The sequence below is a fragment of the Candidozyma auris genome, chromosome 1 (genome assembly GCF_003013715.1).
Source record: "Candidozyma auris chromosome 1, complete sequence".
In the NCBI taxonomy this organism is placed as follows: Eukaryota; Fungi; Ascomycota; class Pichiomycetes; order Serinales; family Metschnikowiaceae; genus Candidozyma; species Candidozyma auris.
The window spans coordinates 608,775-628,449 of record NC_072812.1 but is presented as its reverse complement, the minus strand read 5'-3'; the positions used below and the strand labels follow the sequence as shown (position 1 = coordinate 628,449).

Genomic DNA, 19,675 nt, shown 5'->3' with positions numbered 1-19,675 from the left:
AACACAGTGCTAGAGCTGTACTTACTTCACTCGAGTTGAATAAGGCGATGCCCACGAGGGATCATGCTAGAAATAGTCTGGTGAAGACTGGTGCTCATGTTTTAGAAGAGACAGATGACAATTCCCCGAGAGCGACCCATCAAGTAACGTCTTTGTATGCGACAGCCACGCCTGTTAGATCGCATGACGAGTCCTATTCACTGCCAGTTCCATTTCACGGACGAGCCATTGGAAACGATGATGCTGAAATGGAGAACCTTTCTCTGAGCGTTCCAATATTAGGAGGATCTCGATGGCTTACTCCTCGCATAGAGAGAAGAAACTCGGAGAGTACCCTAAGTCGATTGAAATCCCCGTCTAGAAAGTACATATCGCCCGGAAAGTGGTTTTCCAAGAGCCTGAAACGCAAAAAGCGGAAAAGACAAGTAATTGAAGGCCCGTATACTATAGAATACTCGGTATTTCGACCCATTCAATACTTACCACAGATAAAATCAGAGGCTGATCTTCAAGAGCATGCTGCTAACTTCTTACTGCAAGAGAACAATAATGAGTTAAGTCCTGAAAACTTCATTAAACATGATGAGTTCGAGAATTTGGTTTCTGAGATGACACATGATGTCGAGTTTGATACTGATTTGCGACCCATGAGCATCAGTCAGGGATCACTGGGAAGCTATTTCATCTTAGGCAAGAAAGAGAAGCACGACGATAATTCTCTGGAGTACACTTTTGAAATCTACAAAAGAGGGATCTTCAAGCCCAAGGATGAAGAGCCATATGGTCCTTTGTCTCCAAAATGGTCCAAGTGGCTTCATCGAACCTTTTTTCCGTGTTTCTTTGGTAGAGCATGTCTAATCCCAAACTTGGGCTACATCAGCGAAGCAGCTGCTTGCGTCCTTGATCGCCAACTTCTTTCCTACATTGTCCCTCATACGGATATCATTTACTTGAAGTCCCATGCATTTTACTACACATTGTGGGAGAGGTTGCGTTCGACTCCTCCCCAATTGAAGATAGGCTCCTTCCAAATGTTTTTGAATGATTATGTTGAAGCTCAACACTTCTTCAGTTTATATCCGTTGCCCACGGACATTGAGAAACTACCAGCCAGTAAAATAATATTGGTAGAGCTGGACTTACCAATCGACGAGCTTCAGCTCACTTTCCACTGGACGAAAGAAGTACTTCTACAGTTCCAGGAGCAACTTGAAAAACTTGTAATATTAGACTACATCATGCGAAATACAGATCGAGGTGCTGACAATTGGATGATAAAACTTGAATGGAAAGAGCAGCCATCAGATGACAAATTTAGACACATTTATCCCCATCTCAAGATTGGGGCTATTGATTCAGGCCTTGCATTTCCTTGGAAGCATCCGGATGGCTGGCGATCCTTCCCCTTTGGATGGTTGTTTTTACCTTACGCGATAATTGGTCAACCCTTCTCATACAAGACGAGGCAGCACTATTTGCCGCTTCTCACCTCCAAATATTGGTGGGAGCAGACTATTATGAAACTTCGTAGCGTTTTCGAAAAGGATGCCGACTTCAAAGAAAGGATGTGGCGGAAGCAAGTAGCGGTATTAAAAGGTCAAGCATTCAATATTGTCGAGATCTTGAAATCCAGTCACGCTGGTCCTCTAGAGCTTACGAGAAGAGAAAGTTTACTCATTTGGGACGACGAAATGAACGTTCCTGTCCAGGTCAACAATAGCGTCTTGAGCCATGCTTTAGAAACAAGCATCTACGATGTTACTAGAGAGCCAGTTGCCAATCGCCTCGGACACAGCGAGACTACGCCACTTCTTGAGCCTCTTAAAAAACAAAGATCATCAGCAGGAAGTCTAGAGAGCGCTTTTAGTGAAAGCGAACCAATGAGAATGTCGGGATTTGATTATAATATTACTCGTGAAGGAGATGATAGGGATGACTATGAAAGCATTGAAGAAACCGATACAAAAACCGTTGTAATTGAGCGATTAGAAAAACTTGATACGACTTCACCCGTCTTCACATGGTGTTGAACCTTACGCATGTTTCAGTTGCTTTTCAAGAAATACTTTAGGATAGTCATCACTGTTATGACCTTGATAATCTTTCTCATCAATGTTCACGACGCCAGTCTCCTCCTTGATCCTGAGTTGAATCATCTTCAATAAACCATACAAGGTAGAAAGAACAGGTGTAGGAACTCCGTTTTTAGCAGCAGTTCTCAAAGGATTGCCTAAGATAACCTCTAGTTCAAAGAGCTGTTTCTTTCTAGAATCCACCAACATAGATGGTGAATAGAATAGCCCATCTCCGATGTGTATGAAGTAATCACTTGTCAGTGAAGGAAGATCTATGCCTTCACTAGCAGCAATGGCTAACACCTCATTCATAGCAGGCTTGAATATGTTCTCATTAGCACCCGCTATTTGACATCTGTTCACATCTAAGCCAGCTACAGTACATGTGGTGTTCAAGACCATATTGTAAACTAGTTTTTCCCACCTCGACTTTAAGGCACTTTCTTCAATGATGACTTTATTGACGTCCTCGCTCTTGTTCTGATACAAGCTGGCAAACTCTTTGACCTTCTCCATTGTTGTTTCATCTGAAACATTAGGATTATGGAACGGGCTGAGCTTAATAGTATCCTTGTGCAGATTATTCACAACGCAATTGATGTTGGTAGAGCCAATCATTGAAATACCCGAAAGTACAACGTTGTTGGGGTATGCTTCAATCATGGGCCCCTCGATGCCTATACCATTCTGGATAAGCACAATGGTATTAAACCCGTCGACCACAGCAGGTCTGATAATCTCTTCGCAGGGCAGCGGTCCATCAGGAATGTTCTTGGTTGTCACAACGATGTAGTCAAATGGGCCATTTTCTGAAACAGCTTCCTCTACCGTTCTGCTGATGTGATCAGGCTTCCAATTGTGCATTTCTCCATACGTTACCGATTTGATCTCGAAACCTTCTGTAGAGGCTTTCCCAAAGAGGGACCTCACGACAAGCGTCACATTGCACTTATTATTTAAGGTGAGAGCAAGTGCAGCAATAGATCCGACACCGCCAGATCCAACAACAAGAACATTTGGCTTGGTCATGAAAATTGTAGTAGGTGAATAATAGACGTGAGTGAAGGATGTCCAAAGAATGCGCCTTTAGTAGTTGTCAAAGTGCAGGCAGTGGGGTATACTGGTATTCCGCGTACATTCAGATCGCATTGGGAAGTAGCCGTTATGATGACACTGGTTCAAACTGTCCCTCTCCCGTATAATTGTAGAATTCACGAGCTTGAATTACCCGTAGCTCGAAAAATCTCATGGAGTCAGCATCATTCATCTTTCCTTCCAAGATGTCTTCATTTTCTAAGGTATGTATTTTCTTGTACTCACGATATTCTTCCTTGCCGAGCTTAAGGGTCAACTTGAGCACGTCTGCCATGATGGTGAGAACCTGGTTCACGGCAACCATGATATTTTTCGGGTTGTTATAAAACTTGTCTAGAAGGAGTGCAGTAAATAAGTCACCAACTCCGGTGAAGTAGGACTTGATGACGGGGATTCTAAAGTATTGCAAGCTGGAATCGTCGGATGAAGACACAGCACAGTATATGGTATCCGAATGACTCTTTGCCCCTAGCTTAAATTCATCACCCAAGCTCGTGATGACTATATGCTTAATTTTGCAAGTTTTGTGAAGGTAGTCTGTAGCAATTTTTAAATCAGTCTCATTAATGATTTTGCACCCGCTTAAAAGCTCTAACTCAAAGTGGTTTGGTGTGATGATGTCCACCTGCCCTTCGTGTAAAAGTCTTCTGTAAGCCTCAACACAGTCCTCACTGACATAAAGTTGTCCCTGGTCGCCCATGACAGGATCGCAGACGTATATGGTCGATGGCTTGTTGGTCTTGAGCAGCTGCACGTTCGTGGACATAATGTCGATGAGTTCTGCCGAGGGAATGTAACCCAGGATTATGGCATCGTATTTACACTTAATATCCACGAGACCATGAAACAAAGCAGTCATATTGCTGGCCTCTATTGCTGAACCTCTCACGAATCCATAGCCAGTATGGTTAGAGAAGTTCACTGTGTTGATGTTATCAACATCCCATCCAAGGTACTGAAGTGGAAAAGTAGCAGCTCTGCCGCCCACATATCCGTGCACAACATGGGACTGAACGGATAGAACCGATTTCATCTATTGATGTGGAGGAGAATGCTTAGGAAACTAAAAGTAGCGGATGTTGCCAGAAGTAGCTTTGCACGTGATGAGATGACTCGACCTACGTCCCAAGTATCTGATCGATGTAGACTACGATACTTAGATCTATGATATGACTAAAGCATTGTACTTATATGATGACCATAGTGAACACATTGAAAGGTGCTACTGCTCCTCAAGGAGCACTCTGGACGGATGCGCATAGAATGGTTAAAATTGCCAACTTTCCGATACCATTAGTGTGCCAGAAGACTTGGATGAACGGTTTGAAAAAGAGCCAATTAGCTAATTGTGCCCTTTTGGTATTGGCTGAAAGAAGAATTTCGTGCATGGGCTCCGAAGTACATTAATGCCCAACATCTAGTGAAGAGTTTTGGTTGGTTGCAAAAATTTGCGCAAAGCGAGCAAAAACTGAGAATCAAGACGAAAAGAAGTAAAACGCACTACTAAAAAAAATCTTTTAAAAGATCTATAGTTCACAAAATTGCCTTCAACAAACGCATCTTACATTGAGTCTGAGACAAGCGTAGTTGATTTTCCAGCCTGTTCCACAAGGCGGCGCCCTGCTCTGATAAAAAGCTTATTAGGGCAATTGAGCGAATCAGTGCGCAAAAAAGATTCCTGAGTCGTACTTTCGCTTACACTGAAGCAGACTGGCGCGAAACGGAGCAATATTTGCAGCAATTTGCTCGCTAAGAAGGCGGGCATGGACAGCAGAAGGCGATGGAAACGCCAGTTAATCTTGCTAGTAAATCAAATGCATGTAGCACTAGCAAAACCAAATTCCTTGCAATTTACTACATGCGTTTATCATGGCTACATTTCTGAAGCGGGCTTGTCACCGTTTGTGCACGGGCGATAGATGCCGGGTGGGGATTGAAGGGGGTGGGTGGAATGACGTCTACCGGAGTAGGCAGATGAAGGATTCAAAATAAAGATAGCGAGACAGATGGAAATTACAATGGCTCAGCCAGGACCACTTTGTGCACAATGAATTGTGGAAAAGCAAAAAAAGAGGTGAAAAAAACAAAAAAAAAAAAAAACAAAAAACAACAAAAAGAAAAAACGTAGCTTGCTGCTTGGTCCAGTGGTGCAATTGCCATGAGGGATTCAGGAGGATGCACTGGGAGTCGATGGTGGAACTTGGAAACTAAACCACGCAGCCAAGCTACGATTTCTCATTTCTCGCTGCTAATCATCATTTTGCCATCACTTGTGCCTCCTTTCCTTGCAGTGTCCCTATCAGTGCCACAGGGCGAGGTTATACCTGCCTCTCGGCGCGACGGCACCATTCTGAGCCACTATTTTGAAGCCTTTTTTTTTTTTTCTTACCCTCGAGATACCGCAACCTCCCTCTCTGCCATTTGAGATAATTCGTGAAACAGAGCCTTTTTGCACCTGGTGACGCCTCTTGGCATCATGAGGAGAAAGTGCGTAATTTTTTTTTTTTTTTTTAAACACAAGCGGTGAATAAACCCTTAGGGTCACTGATACACGCCCCCCTTTTTTTCTTTTCTCTTCTCCGATTACCGTCATGTTTCAGGGCGTAAAGTATTGTTTCATAATTGGCATTGAAGGCCACTGTAAAAGCACACCTCGTGCCTACGCCCTTCGCCTCGTCGGCATGCTGCCCAATACCGTGTTGCCCACAGGGTCTGGAATTTGCTTTCATGCACCACCGTCTCAGAGATATTTTATTTTTCCCTTTCTCTCGTCGACTTTCTCTGCCCACTTGGTGCATGCAGTGCCCGACTCGGCGTTGAGGGGAGCGATATTTATAGGTTGCCTCCCGCCGACCTCCAATTTTCGTTCTTTCGTCAGGCCACTCAACAACCTCTTTCATTTCTATACCACTTAGCAACTTGCTAACCGCACTGTTCATTACTTTCCTTCTTACACTGCCATCATGACTGTCGCCGTCGACCCTAACTTCAAGTCGTCCTTGCCACCTCGCAAGAGAGCTAGAACTCAAGAGGAGAAGGAACAGCGTCGTGTGGAGCGGATTCTCAGAAACAGAAGAGCCGCCCACGCGTCGAGAGAAAAGAAGCGGAGACACGTGGAGTATCTCGAATCGTACGTGTTGCTGATGGAGGCCAACTTAGCCAAATTGTCCGACAATTTTGCCGCTGTTTGCAACCTTCTCCCTCAAGACAAGATTGACTCGCTCAACTTGCCTGCTCTCCAAGACTTGACGTCATTAAAAAATCAAATACACGCGAACATGTCCCTGAACAACAACTCCACGAGGGGCACCAAGAGCGGTTCAGTTCTGTTCGGCGACGAGGAGATTGACGATTTCGACTCCCAATGCGACTTTAATGTCGAGGGAACTCCAAGAATTCAAGTCAAAAAGGAAGAAAGCGATGATGTTGCGGAGGCGGTGACTCCACAGTCAAAAGTTGTTGTCAAGGCGGAGGTGTCTCTGCCGCAACTCTTGTCAACCTCATCCTCGGGCTTTTTCAACTACCTCCTGCCCGTGTCTATAAATTCCCCAGTTAATTCGCCTATCGATCTACAATTGAAGACTAGCGAATCGACGGAAGCTCCAGAGTCCTTCTCTGGCTCAAGTACATCCGGCTCTATGCCAAGCACACCAGACATGTCCAATCATCATGACGACGTTTCGATGATGGGTCCAGCTACATCAGCCTTCGACGTATTGGCGCAAAATCCAGCAGCGGTTTTGTTCCCAAGGTTAGTCGTGGCTTGAGTTGCCGAGCTACCATTTCCTTGACTGTTCTCTGCTTGTCGCACCATTTCCAACTTCTCGTTGGCTCCTACAATCTGTGAAGAAAAGACGTATATTAATCAGCTACACATGGTCAGGTGATCATATGTAGTTGGTTAATATGCGTGAGAAGTTTTCAGAGCAGGTCGTAGTGTAGGGTGCCGATTCATAGCATCGAAGTAACAATCTTGGACAAACTCACGCACTCATTCTCACGCATAACCAATTGGTCAGCAGCACCAGTCGAGCCTGTTGTACATGGATCCTCATCGAACGTTGGTAGTAAATTGGACGATGAATTCGACCTCCCAATGAGCAAGAACTTTTCGTTTGATGTAAAGATCGAGGACGGTTTTTTAGAGCACAGCTCCCTAGATATGGAGGATTTTTTGTGTTTTTAAACCGATGAAAACTTCGTCGATTTATATGTGACATTTTATGAATTTGGGTGGATATGATGGTAAAATATCGGGATTACATACATTGGGAATTTAATCAAACTCATCTCAGAGAGGAACTAATAATTTTTTTTTAAGTGAGATCCCATATGACATTGTTAAAGGTACGAAGAAAAACCAGAAAAAGGGCTAAAAAAAGAAAAAGAAAACCAAAAAAACAAAAACCACAAAAAAAAACCTAAAAAAAAGCTCATTTTGGGTTATTGAGGTTTTATTTATAAGTTTTTCCTTTTTTTTTTTTTTTCGCCTGGATATTTATATTCTTGTGAAGTTATGTCACTAAAAGTCTTGATGGTGCTAGTGCCTTTGAAGATAGGCGCTCCTCGCTTGAGTCGATGCGACTTCTTCAAATACACAGATTGATCGTCGAGGCAAATAAACACAAGATCTCAAATCACCATTGTAGGTCCAACTCTTTCATCACCTGATCGCTTCTAGCGACCATGTTGCCGTACTCTCTTGAGCATTTTACACGTCCATAGTATATTTGGCAATCCCCATTTGTACAATGCCACACGTATTCAACGCTTGAAGTGTTAGCAAAATTTCTATGGATACATGCCGTGCACACCCTCTCGTAGTCCATGACCTGAGATTCTTTTTGTTTAACCATTGACACTGCGTCAATAGCTAATCCCATCTCTTGACCATAGCAAAATTGACACAAGTACCTCGATGGTGAATGCTTGAGGCTTCGTTGGCAAAAGTAACATTGGTCATATTGCACGATGTCGCTGATTTTCGTAACGTCCTGTTTTGTCAATGCAAGATGAGTCGTGGACTTCGGCATCTCTCTGTACCACTCTTGGATGTTTACACCCATCAAGTTGAATACCCTTTCCAAAGGTGGAATCAAAACTCGAGTAATGTAGTACTCAAAATCAAGCTCCAAAGGATCATTCGAGCTGTAAGATGATACGTACTGATCCGGACTGACGCATCTATCCTTGACTCTCTCTTTAGTTGAATCACGAGTTACAAGGTAGGGAATCCGTTCTCTGTACTGAGGCTCACTCCTGGGATCTTTTGATACCTTCTTCTGCGCCAAAATAGCCCCTGGCGGCAAATATTTCTCATTTTTATAGGAGCCATACCTGACTTCTTTAGCAAAACAAAAATCTTTAACGTTTACCTTGTTGAGAAAAATCTTTTGGAACTGATCAATAACATACAGCTTTACTTTTGAAAGGTCCTTGGTATCAAAAAGAATCCACAAACTTTTGCCAACCATCTTCAGCTGGGCTGGAATTCCATCTCTGCGGATTGTTTCTATACCCTTGGCTTCAAACTTTGGAACCTTCTGGTCCTCAAACTCATAGCATTGCCCCACATAACGTTTCTTCGCCAACAAAACAGAGGGATGGTAAATCTTCTCAAACTTAAGCTTTATAGGATCAGGAAAGAACTCAGTTATGTCCTTTGCAAGCTGCTTACCAAACTCGAAAGCTTGCTCTTTAGATCGCCCCGGAAAGTATACAAATAAAGAATCGGTATCGCCGTACACAACTTTAGCCTCGAAGGGACTGCCTTCAATGATTTCTATAGACTTCGTGAGAATCTCTCTTCCTGTCGATACAATTGCGTCAGCAATGTCGGAATTTGGCATTCGGCCGCTGAAACTGGCTGATGTGTAGCCATATGTAACATTTGCTATGAGTTTTAATGCGAGCTGCTTCAGGTTGTACAATTTAGCAAGCTCAATGTCCTCTCGGAATGCTCCAGCCACTGCTTTGACATTAATTCTCATATTCAAAATCTCTTGCAACATTCTTGACAAAATTGACCGTCGAAACCTGCTGGATACGAACATCATTCCATTAGGAGAGATGTTGATACCATCGTTTTTTAATAGTATATCGATGATACCTCTGGGAAGTTTTAGGTGCGGTAGATAACCTACCACATTCTTATTCTGTTCATAACCTTCAATTGGACCGAGAAGTGTTGAGTAACAGTAGTTGTAAGCTATCATAATGGATGGGTACAACGACTGAAAATCCAATACGACTAGAGGGGACTTGTAAAAATTTGAGTCAGGCTCCATGATGAGCGGTATTGAATCCAACGCTCGCATATCGTGAACTTGATTTTTTGATGGAGAATTGAGGAGCATGTTCTCTTCTTTCGCAATACGCAACAATATAGATTCCACTTTGAATTGCGAGCCCCGATAGAAGTTGGAATTGAAGTCTACACCAATCAATCTCGATTGCTCGACGTTCCGTAAGACGATCTCTTGAACACTCATTATCTTTAGTATGAGCTCAACACGATGGATGAGATATTTACATAGCATGAACGTCTTGCTAAAGTTTCCACTCAAGAACCACATACTGAGCTCTCTGTTTTCAACTTTGGGTAGAGTTTGATGTAGTAAGTGGAAGCAAACGTTTTCAAGAGAGTACGATGTAAGACTGAGCTCTGAGCGAAGGACTCTCCAGATGTTAAGTAGATGCCGCCCGTTGATCTTAAGAGTTGACGTATGTGTATATCCCCAACGATCACCAAACTTCCCATTACTTTTGAATTGAGACCGACTAAGTCTAGCAAGAAGATTTTCTTCATAAATTTCATTGTAACGTTCCACTAAGTATCCCCAACTTGAGGCATTAATTTCGTAGCCCGACAAGATGTCCGGATCAAATAGGTCGATGTATTCCAAGAACGAGCTTATCATTGATTTCTCTGATTCAAAAACTTTCATCGTGACACCCATCATGGAAGCAACCTTTTGGTAAATATCCAGAAGGCGAGCATGATCCGAACGTGGAGGACATACCATGACAGCTGTGGTTTCTTTGTTATCTCTAAACATACTATTTGCATCATCAAAATGATATACGATTGCACAAATTGCATCCGTGTGTGGGTTTGGAGCATTTTCTGAGGTAGTATTGACATGCACTTCCATATGAAGAGTGGTCATGTTCAAGAACCCACTGGGATTTCTAGCAACTTTGACCGATCTGTAAGAATACTTGAAATCATATGTTTGTGTCACAGCTGGCTCAATCTGGGACCTAAAGCGTTTGTTTTTGTATTGGTGATTTTTTTCAAAAACAGCGGCCCAGTTTCTAATGAATAGTTTTGTGGGCGGATCGGGAATGTACTGCCAGAATTGAGGTTTGGCTACAGTGATCTCACGTCGCAGATCTTCATCAATCTCCTCAACTTCAACAGATCTGTCGAAATATGGTGTCAATGTCTCATCACCCAGATGCGGAACAACGATCTTTTTGTTAGCAAATATTAGAGGCTTGGCATGAACATCTTCTATGTTCGAGTAAGAAGGGTCATTATAGTCAATTTCCATCATTCCAGCCAGCTTCAATGTCTTGATAAAGTTTGACTTCTTCAATTCTGAGGCAGAAGTGTACTCCAATAGAACCTTTGGATTTTTGACAAGACAATGCAGTGATTGGGTGAAAGCTGATCCCAGAGAATTGGAATCATATGAATCTACTTGGGAATGTGATCGTTTAAGAGGAGTATGCCGAGAGTTTGCAAACGTAAAAATGCTTTTAACATTGGGTTTTTGACTAGGATCCGCACTCTGTGGGTTCAGTGAACTGGAAGACACCAGCAGTAGGTCTGGTGATGAGATTTGCATGTCCACCTGATGTGGTCTTCTTGATGGTGACAACTCCTCATCAATCTTCTGATCATCTGAAATGCTTTTTTGCAAGACCACCGAAGAACTGGCCAGGTTTTCAGACCCAACTTTTCTACGTTCATCAGCCTCAAAGATAAAGAGAGAGTCGAAATCTGCCCATCGTTTTAAGTCGTCCTGGAAACTGAGCGGTGTCAGCTTTTGAAATTTGTCTAATGATGAAGAGCGATCAATGCTTTCAAAACAAGTTGGAATGTCCCCATTTAAGGATGGCTTGATAACGTTGTCATAATATGTATTCGGATCACTGAAGTTCGTGGCCCCGTTCAACTTGGCAACGTATGCGATGAGCTCACGATATCGCTCCAATGTTTCCCAATTCTGATATCCCTTTTCGCCTATACGGCTAAATACTTGGGAATACAGCTCATGGAGTAACTGAGAAGTGTTATTCATATCTCTGAGGATACATTGATATTTTAAATCCTCGAATGTGAACCTCAAAGAGGACAAGTGAATGTGTGCTGGATTAAACTCTTTGTTGAATTCGGAAAAGTCGTTATGGTTTCGCCTTTCGATTAGATCAGAACGATTTAAGATGTCCTTTGGATGTATGTCAATTTCAAGTAGCGACCTACCTATTCGAGGGTAGCGCTTGGACTGCAATATATTATTATCTGCAAGGAATGGCTTGAGGTAGCTCTTCAAGGGATCAATTTTGACATTAGAATGGTTGATTAAAGGCGCCCTAAAATATGCATTCTTAGTTCGTAGATAAGCACAACCATAAAGGTTGTAATCAGCTAGGAACTGAGATGTGTAAGGAATATGGGCCTCATAAAGATTTGGAATTCCCAACCTTCTTTTTATTTTTCCGTCAAAGTTCCATACATCAACTTTGTTAGAGGTAATCAACCTGACTAACCTAGTTTTGTATAGAGGCAGAAGAAGCAGCACCCTGAGAACTTGCTTGAAACCAAGGTGATACCCATACACTGGTGCCCCTCGACAGTACTCAACACAAGCAACGAAGTTCAGGTTGCAATCGGGATCATCATCTATATCGCCATCAGATTCATCCGCCTCTACGGCCCTCTTCTGAAAAGACTTTTGGATCTCCTGGTTGAAATAGTTCTTGAGGTCTTTGAGATATGCATCATCAAGCGCTCTGAATTTTGAGTTGGGACAGTCGATGTAGACGTACGGGTAGTAGTTATGCACATGTACAAGGACGTTATACGCGTGGGTTTCTGAGCCCTCAACCCTCAAGGTCCCGTAGATCCTGATGAATGGAACTTTAGGAACAAGTCCATGTAGCTGATCCAACGGGGTCGTTACGTGTTGGTACGTATCGAGGTCACAAATCTGGATCTGCAACTCATTTGCCATGTACTGATATGACACTTGTAGTTGTGGGATCTGTATGAATGATAGCAAGTGAAGACGGCTGATGTTGCACGTGCACTGTGTCACATGAACACCCGGTTACTTCCAGATGGAGCCCTCCAAGGTCTCTAGAGATAAAGCGTTTGGCCAATTGACAATATATCCTATATGGAATCACTTAGTGGTGGGACTTCGCCTAGATACGGCAGCATTGTCTGGTATAAGGGGGAGGGAGAAACACCGCATCGAGGCGAGCCCCAGCAACATAAACCAGCCACAACGAGGTAACGATTGATCGGGAGCATCAAACAGTTGACCCAGAGGAAAATAAGCAGAAGCATGTTAAATGTCAGGAAAGACAACAGGGACTTGCAAAAGGTGCAGACGTTCGGTAGAAGTTGCGACAAGTCTACATGCGAATTTTGCAGTCAGAAAGTTCGCACCAATCAACAGAGGCATGGAACGTCAAAAAGCTCTTTCGCCATGTACGTTTGAACGCAACAGGAATACGACCGGTGAAATGCAAAATGACATGTTTCGTTATGCACCATTGCACCACAAGAACCTAATTTAGCGGAAAATAGTTCAATTTTTAGAAAAAAAGTCAATTTTAGAAAGAAAAACAATTATTAGCAAACCAGGGTGCAACGAAAAGTTCGCATTTGCATGGCTGAGGCATCCCGAAAAAGTCAAGAAGTCGCCCTAGAGGGATCTTGCACGCCTCTTCTCACCGTGGACCCAGTGAAAGGACCCTTTCAGCCCGAGCAACCGGGCCGCCTTCTGCCCGCCCAAGCTCCGCACCCACCATTTTTCAAGGACCCCCTTTGCAAAATATGAAGAAATTCTTGCAAATAATCCTGTCCAACTTCGAACTTCACTATCCTCTTCCACATTTTGCTACCTTCACTGCTGTTCTGCTTCCCTCGTGTCTCGCTTCGGCACCTCCTCAAGCTTATTCCTCAGCCTTCCTGCCCCAGAGGCGGGCGCACCTGGGAACTTCCGTAGAAATCCGCACTGGCATCGCGTGCTCCGTTTTCTAACGCCGCCGCAGCCGTGAACCTGCCTGCCCTAGGGCCTCTCGCACCACTGCTCATTGAAGCCGCGATGGGCGACCGCAAACTTTCTCTGGTGGCTCGCAGCGCCCCTACACGCTTGCACACAGAGAAGAATACCAATAGATTTTGACAGATTATACTTCGATTGACCAATTGCTATGCTTCGTTATATAGTTGGACTCCGCTAATTGCCGCGCACCTTGTGCAATCTCTATCTATTACCATCCACCGATCCTCAGTAGCATCCCTCTCCCGAGTGTAAGGCGTGTATTTGCCAGTGTTCTGCGTTTTCCCACTGAGAGCTGTCGCGCGCGCCCTTCTACGAAGTCCCTCATATCGTTTCACTACTTCACTCACACAAGCTGTCGGCAGGCCCTCCCTCGTATCTAGAGTTGATCTACATCTTCTTTTTTTCATCCAATTTTTTTTTCTTCTTTTCCAACCCAATTTCCCTTTCTCCAATTTTTACTTGCTGCCCACAGTGGCCTTTACCACTCCTTACCGGCGTTTTTGTCATCATCCCTTTTTCCTTCCCCTACCACCAGGTGTTTCCCCTGAATTGTTACTACCGCATTGTTACTCTTTCCAACACACTTGATTCCATCCTATATCCATTTTTCTTCCTGGTAACCGAGTGCTGCCTGTCCCATTCCCACACCTAATCTGATCCACTGATGTCTGACGAGAAAGGTGTCGACGATTCGGCCTCACGTATGGCAAAGCTCTCCGTGTCGACGCCGAAGTCCACCTATGATGGACAGACATCCCCCCCTGTGACAACCTGCCATGGGCCCTTGAGCAGCGACGTCCACGCCAGAATCTTGGCTTTTCAACAGAAGAGAGCCAGCCAGCCCGTCAAAGAGTCTCCAAGTGAAGGTAGACTGCCTTCCACTCCTCACAGCCAATTGCATATGCCCAACATCCCCACAAAGCCCTTACCACCGTTACCTCACGTCAGACCACAGCTGGCATCCGATAATCCAGTGCCAAAATCAGGGCTTGTGCCTTCCCCTTCCCTAGAACTGCCACCATCCGACTCTTCCCCTTTTATTCGTCCGCCCATGCTGCCTTCCCTGAATAACTCCTTCGAGTTGAGCAAAAAACCATCGTTATCTCAGAGAAGAGGCATGAAGCTTAATATGAAGAATTTGGCTGATCCCCCCACGCCAGATCAGATTCCAGGCAACCCTCCACATATCAATTCGACGGGTGAGCTCGCTAGACGTCTTTCCGAACGCAAAAAGAGGCCGGACTTCAAGCTCAATCTCAATGAACTGTCCTCTCTGGCTGCAAGCACAGAAACGCACAACTCTGACGTTAGCTCAATAGAGTCCAACCATGCTGCCCCTCAGAAGCTCCAAGGTCTTTTCGCAAACTATTCGAAATACGTCGATATCAAATCTGGCTCGTTAAATTTCGCTGGAAAAGCTTCCTTACGCTCGGACGGAATAGACTTTTCATCTGGCCTGTCTTTCCACATCTCACTTGATGAGCTTGAGTTTCTCGAAGAACTTGGCAGAGGTAATTATGGCGTTGTTTCCAAAGTTCTCCACAAGCCAACAGGCGTTCTCATGGCTATGAAGGAGGTACGTCTCGAGTTAGAGGAAAACAAATTCACTCAAATTCTCATGGAGCTCGAAGTGCTCCATAAATGTAACTCTCCATACATTGTGGACTTTTACGGTGCTTTCTTTGTTGAGGGTGCCGTATACATGTGTATGGAATTTATGGATGGAGGCTCTCTTGACAAGTGTTATGGTGATGGTGTTGAAGACGAAGCATGCCTTGCATACATCACCGAGTGTGTCATTCGTGGATTGAAGGAACTCAAGGATAAGCATAATATCATTCACAGAGATGTCAAGCCAACCAATATATTAGTTAACTCGATGGGTAAAGTAAAGCTTTGTGATTTCGGTGTGTCCGGCAATCTTGTTGCATCACTCGCCAAAACTAATATTGGTTGCCAGTCCTATATGGCTCCGGAGCGTATCAAGACGATGAACCCTGATGACGCAACCTATTCAGTACAGTCGGACATCTGGTCCTTGGGTCTAACCATATTAGAAGTTGCTGCCGGCAGGTATCCTTATCCACCAGAAACTTTTGACAACATCTTTTCTCAACTCAGCGCTATCGTTGACGGAGAGCCACCCAGACTTGATAGTACCCGTTTTTCTAAGGAGGCACAAATATTTGTCAAGTCATGCTTGAACAAGAATCCCGATCTCCGCCCATCATATGACGTTCTTCTCAAATCGCCTTGGTTGACTAAGCATAGAGGTCAAGATCCTCACATGGATCGAGTTGTCCAACAGAATTTGAGAGCGAGAAAAGAGGCAAAGGCTAGCGAGAAAGCATTCAAGTCATCTAGCTCTTCAAGGCCTAGCAGCAACATTGCCAATGCGGGCACTGCTCTGGCGCTTGGTAGAGAGAACGTCTCCTCCTTGCTTAAGAACAAAGTCAATGCACCTGCGCTTCATAGAGGTGGGTTGCCATCACAGCGGTTTAGGCGGTAAAACATACGCTATTTCTACTCCACTCTTTCACACTTCACGTTCTACATCATCATTGACACATCAGTTTATCTTGCATTATCATGTGTATTATAGAATATAATTACCAAACGAACATACTATTGTACTGTAAAGTAACTGAGTAAAACGATCAAAAAGAGCGCTCCATTGAACAATAGAAAAACACCTGGCGATGTTTCACCGAGTACAGTGAGAATGAACCAGAAGAGGGTACAGCCAAAATATAACACTTTTTTCAAATTTCGAAGAAACATGTAACACAAAATAAGGTGAGATTTTGCAACCGCGAGATCGGATATATCAGTGGCTGCAAATACCGAGTTGTGTAAACAATTGAGTGCAATAGAAATACGGTAGAACTTGTGCTCAATAATCTACATGAACAGTAAAAGAACATTAATACTTTTGTTCAAAATTTTAGAATAATTTATTAAACTGCCCTCTTGCCATAGAGCAAGGTGCCTAACGAGATCTCTGCAGTATCGCACAGGCCAACTCAGGAAACAAGCTGTCCAAGTGATATTAAAGCGGTATCTCGACCGGAAAGCACATCGACGACCAGGATGTTACAGATCGATAAAAGCAACCTTTTGATAAAGAAGACGCTAAATGAGCGTGTATTTGCCAACCCCGAGGCACAATTGAAATCCTTAGATAGAATCATCAGTGACTTCGATTTTACCAACTATCATGTCTCAACATTGGACGACAGACAGCTAGTATTAGTTTCTGTTTACTTACAGTGCTGGAATGACTTGAAGACATACGGAGTCGAGGCATACTTGAAGCTGAAATATGAAAAATTCTCTGAGGTGTTGTCCCCTGTTGATGATGTGGAGCCCGGTTATAACTTCAGTCTTGTCTTGGATACCTCCAGCTTGAATTCTAAGCAGAATGAGTTCAAGGATGAGTTGATCGAGGAATTATCTTTATTGAAGAGACATGCAATTGCTTCTGCGTTCGAAAAGGCATTCAGTCGTTACGACCAACTTGCACAGCAATTCGAGGGCCAGGACACCTATGCTGAGGAGATCAGAGCGGAGTTGAAGAACGAGGAGGTTCTTGTCATCAAATACAGAGGTGAGGATGAGTGCATTTGTGTCAAGCCTTCTTTTGACCGTGTGACGGTAGTTTTCTCTACAGTGTTCAAGGATGAAACAGACAAGATCTTTGGAAAGGTGTTCTTGCAGGAGTTCGTTGATGCTCGTAAAAGATCGGTCCAGACAGCTCCACAAGTGATGTTCACACAAAGAGACCCCCCCTTGGATATTAAGAATGCTGTTAGCAGACGCAATGACGACGACAATAAGGGTTATGTTACCTTCGTATTATTCCCCAGACACTTGAGGAAAGGTGAGCGCAGAGATAACTGTATATCATACATCCAGTTCTTCAGAAACTACTTCCACTACCACATCAAATGCGCCAAGGCATACATGCATACGAGAATGAGACACAGAGTGAGAGAGTTCTTGAAGGTGTTGAACAGAGCGAAACCGGAGAATGTTGATGACGATGGTAAAGCAATTGACAACAGAAAGACGGCAAGTGGTCGTAAGCTTGATTTTGGAAAAGTCTAGAGTGCCATGGAGGCAATGTGTAACGTCTACGTATAAAGTTTGTACAATGAATTGAAAAGATATTAACTTACTTATTATGCTGGATTCTTTCCTATTTACATGGTCATGAGTTCTAGTCCTTTGGCTTTTTGACACCGTATTTGGAACGTGAAGTTGTTCTGTTGGCCACACCTGCCAAATCCAATGCTCCTCTCACTAGTCTATACTTCACACCCGGAAGATCTTGAACTCTGCCTCCCCTAACAAGCACCACATGATGTTCTTGAACGTTATGACCTTCACCTGGAATCAAAGCAGAGATGACATTGCCAGTGGAGAGTCTTACTCTACAACACTTTCTTTGAGCTGAGTTGGGCTTCTTGGGTTTCAAGATCATCACTCTCACGACAACGCCTTTTTTAAATGGATTACCCTGCAAATGGGGCGCCTTTGGGACATTATCCTTGACAGGGAAACCCTGTTTTCCGAATCTTATTTGGTTCAAAGTCGCAAATCTCTTTTGGCAGCTGTTTATGCCAGATGGAATACTTGTGGTTGAAAGCGGGATGTTGTTGCGTATTGTTGACAAGTAGGACGTAGCAGGCGCAGAAGCAAGAACAGGCCTTGCAACCAGCGCAAGCCTACCCAGAAACAAGGTTTTAAGCATGGCTTATCAATGATTGGAATGCTCCTTCGTGAGAATCTTGTATTGAAAATTTAGAGTTCCTGTATACAATACATCACATAGAGCTTTTATTTAACTTATCGTTTTTTAAAAAAATCAAATAGTACTTTCACTAGGGTTTAGGGCTTTAATTTTGAAAGTCGATATTCCCAGAAAACAACTCGAAAAGACATGTTTAACTTTGTGAATAAATTCGGTGGATCTCAGTGTAGTGGTTGGTCGTGTATATACCACCATAATTTGAGGGTCGTAATTCTCCAGTAAGATTGAAGATCATATAAGCATACTCACCAATGTTTAGAGCAGCTGTTGCCAGAAGCTTGAGACCCGCCAATATTCCCATGAGTATGTCAAAGGTAGTAGTATTACCCAGGCTTGCTATCCCACTGTTTGCTCAAATCAGCAGATCATATGCTGGCTTTCCTGCTTTGACAAGAGACGTTGCTAGAGAGAGAATCATTGAATTATTGGAAGGTTACGATAAGGTTTCCAACAAAGACATCACAGAGTCGTCAAACTTTGTTACGGATTTGGGCTTGGATTCCTTGGACGTTGTGGAGGTAGTAATGGAAGTTGAGCATGAGTTCAACATCCAGATTCCTGACCATGAGGCAGACTCCTTGAAAACAGTTGGTCAGACTGTTGACTACATACTTTCACAACCCGATGCTTGTTAAGCATTATATTCAGCAAAGATATATCCATTGTCACCTTAGACATATATATAATCCAAGACATGGGAATTTCCCTCGCAATGCATGTCGCTTGAGACAACAGGATTGTAAGTACAACACATTCTTTCAGGGATTCTCATCGAACCTTTCCCCACTCTTTTCTGTGTTCGCCTCTTGGACTACTTTCATCCACTCAAAGAAAGGCACGTGACGAACAGCACGTGCAATTATAGTATCCTAAGTTTACCGTTGCAAGAAATGCAAGACTTTATGAACGGTGCTCTTTGAAGTCTTGCACGACTTAAGGTAAGAGGTAATATTTCACATTGACTAGCTTGCTCCCAGTTCTTCAACGATGGTGTTTGCGGATGTGCAGTACATCAAGCCCTTTGTCCAGCTGAAATATCCAATAGCTTCGCGAGAAAATACATCTGAACTATAACACTTCAGAACTTCTAATTATGATTTCCGTATGTAAATACCAACAAAGCTTTCAAAATTGACTATCATGCTAACAGAGTTAGTACATCAGAGGTCCAGTTTATCGGGTTTCCAAAATCCCCTTTAACTTCACTGCCGCCAAGTCTTACGGCAAGGACTTGATCTTTTGGGGTGGTGCCGCCGGTGCTGCTGTTGCTACTTTTACAGACAACTGGCCATTGTTCCAACAGACTTTTTACTCTAAGATCCCATATTTTGGTGAGCACTGGATTCACAACCCTGATCCAGAGGATGTTCCTGTTTAATGATAGACAT

At 43.5% G+C, this 19,675-nt stretch overlaps 10 protein-coding genes across 10 annotated transcripts; 6 read left to right on the top strand and 4 right to left on the bottom strand. All coding sequences in view use genetic code 12, as the record gives it.

The window, feature by feature from the left end:
* Nucleotides 1-47: 47 nt before the first annotated feature.
* On the top strand, nt 48-2,030 carry CJI96_0000287 (1-phosphatidylinositol 4-kinase LSB6; the record flags this gene model as incomplete). Its single annotated transcript, XM_029034512.2, has 1 exon — nt 48-2,030. The coding sequence occupies one exon, from the start codon at nt 48-50 to the stop codon at nt 2,028-2,030; it is 1,983 nt and encodes a 660-aa protein (XP_028889754.2).
* A 3-nt stretch (nt 2,031-2,033) lies between these two features.
* On the bottom strand, nt 2,034-3,104 carry CJI96_0000286 (uncharacterized protein; the record flags this gene model as incomplete). The annotated part of the gene is made up of 1 exon (XM_029034511.1): nt 2,034-3,104. One exon carries the CDS (start codon nt 3,102-3,104, stop codon nt 2,034-2,036), a length of 1,071 nt encoding a protein of 356 aa, XP_028889753.1.
* Nucleotides 3,105-3,237: 133 nt separating this feature from the next.
* On the bottom strand, nt 3,238-4,203 carry BUD16 (putative pyridoxal kinase; the record flags this gene model as incomplete). The annotated part of the gene is made up of 1 exon (XM_029034510.2): nt 3,238-4,203. The coding sequence occupies one exon, from the start codon at nt 4,201-4,203 to the stop codon at nt 3,238-3,240; it is 966 nt and encodes a 321-aa protein (XP_028889752.1).
* Nucleotides 4,204-6,133: 1,930 nt separating this feature from the next.
* Nucleotides 6,134-6,937, top strand: HAC1 (transcription factor HAC1; the record flags this gene model as incomplete). Its single annotated transcript, XM_029034509.2, has 1 exon — nt 6,134-6,937. The coding sequence occupies one exon, from the start codon at nt 6,134-6,136 to the stop codon at nt 6,935-6,937; it is 804 nt and encodes a 267-aa protein (XP_028889751.1).
* An 870-nt stretch (nt 6,938-7,807) lies between these two features.
* On the bottom strand, nt 7,808-12,412 carry REV3 (DNA-directed DNA polymerase; the record flags this gene model as incomplete). The annotated part of the gene is made up of 1 exon (XM_029034508.2): nt 7,808-12,412. The coding sequence occupies one exon, from the start codon at nt 12,410-12,412 to the stop codon at nt 7,808-7,810; it is 4,605 nt and encodes a 1,534-aa protein (XP_028889750.2).
* Nucleotides 12,413-14,138: 1,726 nt separating this feature from the next.
* Nucleotides 14,139-15,983, top strand: PBS2 (mitogen-activated protein kinase kinase PBS2; the record flags this gene model as incomplete). Its single annotated transcript, XM_029034507.2, has 1 exon — nt 14,139-15,983. One exon carries the CDS (start codon nt 14,139-14,141, stop codon nt 15,981-15,983), a length of 1,845 nt encoding a protein of 614 aa, XP_028889749.1.
* A 581-nt stretch (nt 15,984-16,564) lies between these two features.
* Nucleotides 16,565-17,581, top strand: ARC35 (Arc35p; the record flags this gene model as incomplete). The annotated part of the gene is made up of 1 exon (XM_029034506.2): nt 16,565-17,581. The coding sequence occupies one exon, from the start codon at nt 16,565-16,567 to the stop codon at nt 17,579-17,581; it is 1,017 nt and encodes a 338-aa protein (XP_028889748.2).
* A 112-nt stretch (nt 17,582-17,693) lies between these two features.
* On the bottom strand, nt 17,694-18,227 carry CJI96_0000280 (mitochondrial 37S ribosomal protein uS12m; the record flags this gene model as incomplete). Its single annotated transcript, XM_029034505.1, has 1 exon — nt 17,694-18,227. The coding sequence occupies one exon, from the start codon at nt 18,225-18,227 to the stop codon at nt 17,694-17,696; it is 534 nt and encodes a 177-aa protein (XP_028889747.1).
* A 311-nt stretch (nt 18,228-18,538) lies between these two features.
* Nucleotides 18,539-18,922, top strand: ACP1 (Acp1p; the record flags this gene model as incomplete). The annotated part of the gene is made up of 1 exon (XM_029034504.2): nt 18,539-18,922. One exon carries the CDS (start codon nt 18,539-18,541, stop codon nt 18,920-18,922), a length of 384 nt encoding a protein of 127 aa, XP_028889746.2.
* A 458-nt stretch (nt 18,923-19,380) lies between these two features.
* Nucleotides 19,381-19,665, top strand: CJI96_0000278 (ubiquinol--cytochrome-c reductase subunit 10; the record flags this gene model as incomplete). Its single annotated transcript, XM_029034503.1, has 2 exons — nt 19,381-19,389; nt 19,444-19,665. The coding sequence occupies 2 exons, from the start codon at nt 19,381-19,383 to the stop codon at nt 19,663-19,665; spliced, it is 231 nt and encodes a 76-aa protein (XP_028889745.1).
* Nucleotides 19,666-19,675: the final 10 nt, after the last annotated feature.